An 11,546-nucleotide genomic window follows, 5' to 3' on the forward strand; every position below is an offset into this window, starting at 1 on the left:
GATCACAAATGCAGACATGGTTTTATGTTTACGCGGTGCGATGCAACCAAAAATAAAAAAAGACAGTATAAGTCATTATAATCAGTAATTATGTCCCCACTAGATGCAACAAATGCCTCGTTTGTAATGGGTTTTAATGTTTATGTCTCGTCGCTCCGGCCGGACAGGGCATCAGCAGTATGTGAGAGGCGTAACATTTCCATCACACGCTTGAGGTATTCGGCCAATCACAACGCACTGAATAGCTGGCCAATCACAGCACACCTCGCTTTTTCAGACCGATGAGCTTTGTAAAAATCGACGCGTTTCAAAAAGGTGGGGCATAGAGGAGAAACAATAATGTACAGTATGTGGAAAATAATGTGTTTTTTGAACTTTAAACCGCATAAACACATTTCATTACACCAAATACACAAAATAATGTTCTTTTTAGCAGCATCATATGACCCCTTTAATATATTTCTGGAAACAGTGATCTAATTTTTCAGGTTTCTTTGATGAACAGAAAGTTTAATCAGACAGCATTTATTTTAAATATTGTTATAACATTAAAAATGTCTTTACTGTCACTTTTGATCAATTTAATGCACCAAACTTTTGAACGGTATATGGTGCAGTAATGAGAACAACTTCTTGCAATATTTCTATATATCTTAACATATATATATATATATTTTTTTTTTTTTTCTTCTTAACCTGTTATGAGTTTTTCAACCACCACAAAAGATTTAAGTTTGGGTTCAGGCATTGTTTTTGTGCAGAGCAGGAATGTCATATTTCCCAATTTCGAATACTTCCACTTTCAGACTTTGAGAGGAGTATTTTCTGATGCCATTACGTCCAGAAGCAGGGTTATGCAATGAATTCAGCTCTCTGCTTCTCAGATTATCAGGAACATTCCACATTAAATCTGATGTGTGCAGCATATTTAAAGGATTAATCCATTTTAAACAAAAAATAAGTCACATAAGCCACACGTAATATATACATTTATTAAATAAGAACCACAATATAAAATCAAGTGGCATCTGCAAACAAATGCTTATTTTCTCAGAACTAACCACTTTTCTGAGTCATTTTTGCAATGACTTTTAACCGACTGGTGTTGAATAGTTTTCAGTGGATGTATCATTTCTCAAGTCCTCACAGGTGTCCTACTCATCACATGAACGATGGACCACCAATATTTGACAACTTGAAAGTGTCTACTTTTATATTAAATCAATTGTATACTTTCATAAAGAGTCTACTCTTTAGAAGAGATACTTTTATCTTAATTTTGTATATTATATATATGGAATGACTTGGAATTATATATCTTCAGCTCCAAGGCAAGCAGTTTCATTCAATTCATTCAAATCATCTTAGTTGTCTGCAGCAAGTGAGCGCATGCTGCTGCCTTCCCCTGTCGATTCAAGACTTTCAAAGAGGGTGAAACTGAACTAGCTCCTTTTTCATGTTATGAATAATGAAACTGTGCTGAGAGACCCCCACTGGCCTGTTCTAAATTTAACTCTGAGAAAAGAAACGTATGCGACAACAAAGAACATGGCTACAGTGAGAAACACTCATATTTTTCTCATCCCATAATTCTCCAGACTCACTGACACCTCATCTGAATGGGTGACATTAAGCTCTGAGCTTAAGCCTGAGTATCTGAGATCTTTAAATGGACAAGGGCCAAGGGAACTCAAAAGCTCAAAATCCCAATCCCAAAGCATGATGTTGAGATTTGCGCATTAGAACGATAAGGAAGGAATGCAATGAATATGGTGCAATGGCCTGCTTTTATAATTGTAAAACAAGAATTGCAGAAAGGATTCAGACAGGTCTCCCGTTCTTTTCTTGAAACTCTAGCAAACCCTATGAAGTCAAAGACTCAGGACCCACGTTCTAATGCAAAATGACAAAGCACACAGTCGAGTGCAAACACAGGACATATCCAACTGATGAGTCAGACACTTTAATTCAGCGCACTCCATAAATTCCCTAGTCATTTATGAGGCTCCAACTAGCAGCACACCATGCTCAAGGTCCGACAATAAAAGCACGCTGCTATAACCCGACGACGGCCAGTCTCCTATCAGAGAGAGCGAGATAACATTCCATTTACCTGAGCGCATGTTTTCAGAATGTCACACTGAGGCAAAACAAAACCGTTCCGCCCAGTGTGGTACATGAGGGCAGGCCACAAGAATGCTTTCTCTGCATTTATGTGGTTAGACAACATGTTTGCAACTTTACAAATACAACAAAAAGTATGAGGCATCTGATGTTTCTAATGTTCTAATTCTATCATAAGCAGTAGATCCAAAAGTCTGAGACCACAAATGATAATGCTTTTATTTGAATTTTTTTCCAATTTAATCAAGAATTTAAGTGAAAAGTTTTTTAAAAATTACATTAAATGTCTTAGTATTTGGTTTACCCTGACAAATTTAATATGTAAACAAACGGCATGTAACAAACCCAATCTGGCCAAACACAAAACTGATTTAGGTCTGTAAGTCCTTCCTTCTAAAAAAATTACACACTGTTGTATGATCATAATATCAGGAGGTATATATATATATACAGGTGCATCTCAATAAATTAGAATGTCGTGGAAAAGTTCATTTATTTCAGTAATTCAACTCAAATTGTGAAACTCGTGTATTAAATAAATGCACACAGACTGAAGTAGTTTAAGTCTTTGGTTCTTTTAATTGTGATGATTTTGGCTCACATTTAACAAAAATCCACCAATTCACTATCTCAACCAATTAGAATACTACATAAGACCAATAAAAAAACATTTTTAGTGAATTGTTGGCCTTCTGGAAAGTATGTTAATTTACTGTACATGTACTCAATACTTGGTAGGGGCTCCTTTTGCTTTAATTACTGCCTAAGACTCAAAAATACACAGCTACTCCAAAAAAAAAAAAAAAAGACTAAAACTAGCACTAATATTACACGTAAATTACCCAACCGAAATTTTTGAACAGTTCCAAGCAGCATATTCAACCCTCTACGCACACCTTGGCAATATAATCGACATTGGCTAGTACATTTTTTGTTTACTCGCCAGACTGATATACTATTTTACACACACACACACGTTTACTTAGCTATCTAAATGGGGACATTACATAGACTTCTATTGTTTTTATATACAGATAGTTATACACTTTTTAACCTAAACCCACCGACCCCTAACCATTCCCCTCACAGAAAACTTTACGCATTTTTACAATTTCAAAAGTAAAAAAAAAAAACTTTGTTTACTTTATTTTTAGAACAGTTTTACAAATGAGGACATCCACAAATTGATGTTTTTGCCGATTTTGTCAGGTTTTGCTCACTTTTGGGTACAAATTTGTCCCCAAAATATGGTTAAGTAGGTACACACACACACACACACATGATTCCACCCAATCAGCTTATCTTTGTAAAATGGAACAGCTTCTTAAATAACTGAATGTGCACTCTTAACTTCAGCCAATCAAGCATTATATTATGATAATAGCTACTCCAAAAAAAAAAAAAAAAGACTAAAACTAGCACTAATATTACACGTAAATTACCCAACCGAAATTTTTGAACAGTTCCAAGCAGCATATTCAACCCTCTACGCACACCTTGGCAATATAATCGACACTGGCTAGTACATTTTTTGTTTACTCGCCAGACTGATATACTATTTTACACACACACACACGTTTACTTAGCTATCTAAATGGGGACATTACATAGACTTCTATTGTTTTTATATACAGATAGTTATACACTTTTTAACCTAAACCCACCGACCCCTAACCATTCCCCTCACAGAAAACTTTACGCATTTTTACAATTTCAAAAGTAAAAAAAAAAAACTTTGTTTACTTTATTTTTAGAACAGTTTTACAAATGAGGACATCCACAAATTGATGTTTTTGCCGATTTTGTCAGGTTTTGCTCACTTTTGGGTACAAATTTGTCCCCAAAATATGGTTAAGTAGGTACACACACACACACACACATGATTCCACCCAATCAGCTTATCTTTGTAAAATGGAACAGCTTCTTAAATAACTGAATGTGCACTCTTAACTTCAGCCAATCAAGCATTATATTATGATAATTAAGCACTTTTTAATGATAGAACTAGTGATTAGAACTAAAACTTGAATGAATGCATATTTGTCATTTTAACTGAACTTAGGACTGGTGGTGGTGTTTAAGATATTGTTGGTCATAGATAATAGTAATTATTATTAAAAGATACTACTACTACTACTACTATTATTATCTGCTGGGTTCATGAATATTAATCACGTTGTCAGCGTTCGCTCAAACTGATTTGCTGAAATCAAAACAGGGACGGTAATAGATGAGCGCCAACCAACGAGAGCCGTTCGTGCATTAGCTCCGCCCACTGCTGAGAAAGCGGCATATCTTCTGCTTGTTCTTAAAAGCTGAATAATTCTAAATGAACTCTGTTATTTTGACAAGAAAATACAACAAAGATTATGGTTTACATGTAGCGCGTCGATTCAACGTGGTATGCAAGACTCTCGCTCTTTGCATGTGTGAAACACAGCGCTATCAGTAAAGCGACAGCGAGTCGTGCGCCTTCACACTAGTTTACGGTATGTCAAATACAGGTGCGCTGCGTGCTACATACTGAGCATCCATTGAGTACATGACATGATCCATTGAGCGCATCCAAATAGTACAGATCGCTTGATGGACAGCGAAACTCTGAAGCGCTCAGTCAGCGTGTTTATCGAGTGAAAATCTGTGTTGAACGCCTCTCACACACATACTGGCGAGTAAAATCTAAGAATTTATTAGCCAATGGCTAATGTTAGACATTATTTAGTCGCCCAGAGTAAGATTTAGTCGCATATGCGAGTGATTTACTTGCAATGTAGAGGGTTGATATTGTAGAGGGTTGATATTATTAGTAGTAGTATTAGTAGTACTTAATGTCTAGAGGGCAGGCAACACCTCAGCAGCTCTGTGCATTTGCCACAGGAAGGTTGTCAATTACCAAGCTCATTACCAAGTACAGCCACTAGGGCTGCACGATTAATCGAATGCGATTGTCATGCGCATCTCGTCAGTAAAGCCGGTTCTGTAATCAGTAGTAAATCTCTATCATGTGCTTTCAGATGGAGCAGCATTTACTACACAGAGCCGTAGTTCACTGACAACCTACGCAAAATTGTGTTCATAATCGCAGACGATACAATCACGAAATAATGAAATCGAAAGAAATCGTTCTGCGATTATGAAAGCTGTTTGCGTAGCTTGTCAGTGAACTACGGCTCTGTAGTAAATGCTATTCCATCCGAAGGCACGTGAAAATACCACATTTAATAACATGTTTTTACTCCAAACTCACTTCACAACGTCAGTCGAGTGTTTGAAATAAATCTGTGAGATGATGTGGCTTCTTACACAGAATATGGCACGCAACATATTTCATAGTATTCTAAGCAGTATAAAGGCTATGTTGATTAGCATTGCAATATTATATAGTTTATTATAATAAAAATTATAAGACGAACTCAGATAAACAATGTTGTCGTAGTCGTGTGTTTATTAGTCACGTTGAATCAATGAAAGCAGTTAAAGCTTCTGTTTATTCGGCAACCGCTATAGGGATTTCCTGATTTCTCCTGCGGGGCGTATTTGGAGTTTCAGCGCGAGAGCGCCCTCTGGCCTTCAGATGGAGATTTACTGCGGATCATAGAACCGCGCTTCACTAAAAGATACACATGACAATAGCCGCTTCAGCCTAACCGCGATTTATCGCCTTTGCGATTTAATTTTTATTAATCGTGCAGCCCTACCAGCCACTAACATTAGAATACCCTGTCAACTAACTGTTGCTCAGCAGTGAGAACCAGCCATCTGAGAGATGCATGCTGGGGGATGGAGGGAGGAGGGTCTGCTGACAGTTTTGGGTCAGGATTAGAAATATTTGTCATTTTCAATCAGCACCTTTGATGCACCACACTGTGCAAGAAAGACCAGCCGACCAGGCATGAGCGTGGAAACATCTGTTATGCCTCAGCTTTTGTTTCCGTTCAGTTGCTCAGCTCAATGCTGTTGACTTTTCTGCACCATTTCACTATAAACAAAATTACATTGGGGTTAAATGGAAAAAGAGTGGGGCTGACATGTCAGCTTGAAATCACCCAAAAAAATCTGTCATCACATTTTTTTTTATCTTTGGCATTTTCTGCCTTTTCTTTATAATGCCATTTAATTACACCCACTGTCATTCCAAACCTGTATGACTGACTTTTTTCTGTAAAACACAAATGAAGATATTTGAAAAATATGTGTTTTGTCTACAAAAAGAAAGTCTTGGGGGTCCAAAACAACACTGGTCCCCACTGACATTCAATGCATGGACAAAAATACAAACACACACACACACACACAGAAACATTTTTCAAAATCTCTTCATTGGTGTCCCACAAAATAAAGTCATTCAGGCTTCGAACATGTTGGTGAGCAAATAATTAATTTTTAGGTGGAATTCATTTTGACCAAAAACGCAGTTCTTGCACCAAACGAACAATTGCGGAATGCACTGAAAACTATCTGACCATTCTTGTTAAAGTTTGCATAGCTCGGGTGCACTTTGAACCCGTTGTGCACCTCGACTCACAGTGAAACAGATTTGAGGAAATCAGCTGTGGGCTTTCGCTCATGCTAAGGAATGTGTCCCAGGTACTTGTTTACAACTTTCTGCCATCTTGGTTTCCTGGCTACAGGCAAACCTGTTGCACCACACAAAGGGGAAAAATATGCAGTCTGATTGCAATCACTTTTCCATTTCTGTGTACTCTGTAGAATTACTACATCGGTAAAAACCAAAAGGAGGAAAGGAAAAACACACCCGGTGCGCAATCCCAAAGCTTGAGCCAGTGGAGCTTGAAAAGATTCTAATATAATCTTAGGCATTCCTGCACAGATTTTGTGTTAAAGTCCAAGAGGACTTAAGTGGTAAAGCTGGCACTGATCATGGGTTCTGGATGAACAAAGCAATATTTCAACATCAGAAAACACTGAAATTGAGCCTAAAATAAATCAATTTTAGGTGCTTTGATGTATGTGTGTGTGTGTATGATTTGAGAAGTGAATTGTATTACAAAATAAAGAGGATCTGAATTATCACAGAATCACAGCTGTACACATGAGTAATGGACTCAGCATGCATCTGTTTACTGAATTAGCAAGTATGCATTCCCAGAGCATGCAATACTTATCACGTACCTATCCCTTGGGTCAATCCAACTGGTGGTGTGGTTAATATGGTCTATATAATAGACCTTCCCGTCAAAATCTCGGGCCTCTTCCCAACCCTCTGGCAATGGTAACTCCTTCCTTGGCATGACCAACTAGTCTCCATGTAATTTTCTCTGTAAGTCTTCTAAACTGAGTTGAAAGCAAACCATGTGTTGCTTTTCATGGACTAGTCCAAATGTAAACCTAACGCATAAGGAAAGTGCCATTAATTAGACACAGATGTATTCCATATAATCCATGATACGGTTTCCAATATTCCAGGTTCAGTTCCTGCAGCCTATACCGAGCATTGTTTTCACGAGCGAATGCTGTTAAATGAATGGATGAGGGTGTGATGCTCTGAATCGGGTAACTTTGCCGCAAGAGTTGCGCTTATGGTGAGAAACTCTTCGTTTCTTGTGCATTCTCGGTCAAGTACGGAATACATCAATCATCTTTTCTGGCGGAGCCTGATGGATGGTTAACTCGCGCGAAACGTCAGAACGCGAAACTTTCAACGGCCGTGCGCGAGAGTTTTCCTCCAAGAAAAGAAAACAAAACCAAAAAGCAATTTCCAAGTCCACACAATTCCCTATGAGCAGTAAAGACAGCAAACGAATTAATTCCCTAGCATTATCCACAAATATTTGAGCGCGTCTAGAGTTTTTTTCCCCCCTCGCTCAGTGTCTGCCCACCATGTTTTAGCGACAACTGTGCTAGCCTGTTAGCCCAAAAGCTCGTTATATAGGCAACGCAAACAGTTACTCCATACACACGTATTCCGTATCTTCTCGATTTGTCGATGCATTCAAATCACTTCCACAGCATTTTAGCAATTTCTTTGGAAAGTAGCGCGTTTCTTTCTCATTTGTTTCCAAATGTTGTCTTCTCCTTTAAGTGGCTGTGTGCGGTTCTCCGCTGTAGTCAAGCTCGGTCGCTATGCTGCGGTTGAAATGGATTACGTCACACAGGTGATGGCCGTAGCCCTTCTAGTAGCAGTGCACCAATACGGTTTATAATTTCGTACGTTATAAATGATAAATGAACAGTTCTTCCTATTTATTACGTATGGGCGGTTTTGTGAACATGTATCACTGGAATAAAGATCAACTCTTAAGTGGATTTTTCAAATTCAGTGTGTGATAATATTGATGTGTGATAGTAATGACCAGTGTTGGGGAAAGTTACTTTTAAAAGTAATGCATTACAATATTGCGTTACTCCATAAAAAGTAACTAATTACGGTACTTAGTTACTTTTTATGGAAAGTAACGCGTTACGTTACTTTTGCGTTACTTTTAAAATCTGGACAGGGCTTGCTTGTTTGTTTTTAAAATAAAACAGTTCTATTTATGGCAAATATAAAAGCCTTTTCACACCAAAAGTGAAATGAATAAGCCTCAGGCTGAAGGGAAAGTAAATTTACGTCCGTACAGTAGAATGCAGAAGAAGAACTTTCAACACACTTCAGCAATAAAAAAAGACACACAGATGTTTGTCTAGAGTAATTTCTGCTTATTAGTACGGTTGAACTGGATCAGCGAAGGTCAGAAGCAAAGACATTGGTTAATAGAATGGGATTAAATACATAAAGGGTATTTGTGTTGTTTAACATTTAATTATTGCAGGTTCTGAGTTGCATTATTTTTATTCATTTTGAGGAATACTGAATCTGTGTGTTTTTTTTGTGAGATGAGTTAATGCATATTGATATTTATTTTAGAACTACATCTTCTGATTTCTCTCAGGATTGATTGACAGGAGAGCTGTCAATCAATAAATTGAAAAAGTAACTCAGATATTCTCTTGTAAATTAAAAAGTAATGCTTTAACTTTTCTTTCTTTCCTTTTTGTCTGTCTCTGTTTGTTTTGTAATTTGCTTTTAACCCAAAAATGTTTCGGTATACACCATAGTTTTAGTGTCATACACATATCACGGTACAACAACTGATCTATATAATTATATACAACACAATTTTCAGGCAGCAAATTTAAGTTGAACTGTAATTTATTATTGTTGTTGTTATTAATATTATTACTTTATACGAAACCATGTAACCATCCTTCATTTGTAATCTCAAGACATGATGGTTTCTATGGAAGACCAAAAGTGCCAAAAACACGTTTCTCCACCCCTCGTCTCTCACCCGCTATAAGGAAACTGGGCGTGTGCTTTTCAAAACAAGCAGGCGGATCACGTGCACTGGAGAGCAAAAGCAGCAGCTCGCGCACCGAGCTTCAGGTGAGCTCATGGTTGTACTGCATCATATCTCCATGGCATTCAGCGCTGCTATGGCTGCGGTCGGGACCGCGCTGTTTATCGCACTCAATCACATTGATAAAAGACGGGTATGGACACCAGAGTCAGACTACTACATGTTCCGAGAGGTGAGTATGAAACAAAATAAATTGTTTCTCTTTTTATGATGCCGCCTATCGCGCGTGATAGGTAGAGACAATCGTTAAGGGAACTCTCAGTCAATTGAACTGTAGGCATTCATGTGCATTCAGGTTATATTATTATTCTTAAAATGTACTTTTTGAGAAATCATAGTATAGATAAAAGTAATCCTGTTTGTCTTATTTCTCTTTATTTGTAATGGATTTGTAATATTTCTCACTAAAAGTTCAATACCCATCTGCATGAAAGACTATTGCAAACGTATTATTGTTTATTATCAAAAAAGATAAAAACGATATTTAGATATAGTTCCCTCTAAATATTAATAAAGCGCATATAGTTCCCAAGACCGTGGAATACTCGATAATATCATAAAATTATCTTAAAGACATGGACATTTCTATAGGCCTAGTGAATATAAATATTAGGTTATGCTCAGCTCTATAATAATTCAGTCAGCAGCTAGGTATTGATCTTGGAAGAGATTGCTTTCAAATGATGTTCAGTTGTTCTTTTGAGTCGGCTCATTTCAATGAATCAGTAACTATTCATTAGGGAAAGATCATGAAAGTTCATTGGCCAGAAAAGTATATGGATTATTCATTGTGAACATAAAGTTGCAACAATACACTTACAATAATACAGTACAATTTGTACTGTATGTGCCACATAATCTAGTATGGTAACATTTGATGTAGAGTGCAACAGAGTAGCCAAAGTAACAGAAAACTAGTCAGTCTGTCTGTTTTTACACAACTAAGACACTAATTAATGATACCAAGACTCTTGACTATTTGTACACATAATTGTGCATAATTAATTCCGGCAGCTTGCGATAAAATCCCAGCACCACACTCTGGATAAGCACTGGCAGACTCTAAATCTAATTCTGTTCCATTGCTCATTTCACTCCCTTCTCTTCCATGAACATGTATATATTTAGGAGGAGGAGGAGCACAGTGAGAAGCAGGTGCTTGTTCTTGGGTTGGACGGCGCTGGTAAGAGCAGCGTTCTGCAGGGGCTGAGTGGAGTGGGCTCCAGGAGGGGCTGCCGACCCACACGTGGCTTCAACTTCATCAGCCTACACACACCTGCATGCCAGCTGGACTTCTTGGAAAGTATGGATCAGTGCCAGACCACCCTGTTCACTTGCATACCTTTGTAAGGAAGAAGTACAATTTAGCATAGTTTTAAAAAGAGTACTTTTACAGAAAGAATATACTTTTAAAATAATACTTTAAAAATTAATGTTTTCTGACACTTAATTGCATGTTATTTAAATTAAAATATACAGTATTATAGTTTAAATTTATATTAAATGCAGCTTGAGAGTGTGAACTTGACAGTATTTTAGCCCATTTAAATAGGATTATGTACATCTTTACATCCATGTGTCATTTTCTTAACACTTTTGTCTTGTAATGGCTAAAGTGTTATGCTGAATGTATTAAGAAATGTAGTTAATAAAACTGTACTCTCTTAAGAACACTTACATTGCCTTTTATTTCATTGATATTATGTTATCTGTAAGTTCAGTTTTTTTTTTCAATTTGAAGTACACTACTATTCAATACAATTAAGTGCACTTCTTTTTCACAACGGTATGCTCCTATTTCTCATGTGGGATACTTTAATTCTTGCTCTACAAGTAATAATGATTCAGTTAATGTCTTATTTATTATTTTAGAAAAGCCTGTTCATCTGTGTCTATGGCAGTAATAACACATCATACAGTCAATTCCTGTTTTGATTATCTTTTCCCATCAGTTGGAGGGGGTGAAGACTTGCGAATGTACTGGGTGGATTACTAAGGAGAACACATATCTTGGTGTACGTGGTGGACTCATCTGATAGAGGCCGGCTATTGAAAATATAA

General features: G+C 37.2%; 1 protein-coding gene and 1 pseudogene across 1 annotated transcript in view; one reads left to right on the top strand and one right to left on the bottom strand.

The window, feature by feature from the left end:
* LOC107587260 (protein KIBRA-like) overlaps positions 1–8,192 on the bottom strand; it is a 77,361-nt gene extending 69,169 nt beyond the window's left edge. The window contains exon 1 of the mRNA XM_016274979.1: positions 7,258–8,192. Coding sequence (XP_016130465.1) covers positions 7,258–7,376 — 119 coding nt within the window. The 5' untranslated portion in view covers positions 7,377–8,192. The remainder of the gene's footprint in view (positions 1–7,257) is intronic.
* Positions 8,193–9,356: 1,164 nt separating this feature from the next.
* Positions 9,357–11,546, top strand: LOC107587261 (ADP-ribosylation factor-like protein 10; annotated as a pseudogene).

Source organism: Sinocyclocheilus grahami, unplaced genomic scaffold (genome assembly GCF_001515645.1).
Source record: "Sinocyclocheilus grahami isolate Dianchi unplaced genomic scaffold, SAMN03320097.WGS_v1.1 scaffold91.1, whole genome shotgun sequence".
In the NCBI taxonomy this organism is placed as follows: Eukaryota; Metazoa; Chordata; class Actinopteri; order Cypriniformes; family Cyprinidae; genus Sinocyclocheilus; species Sinocyclocheilus grahami.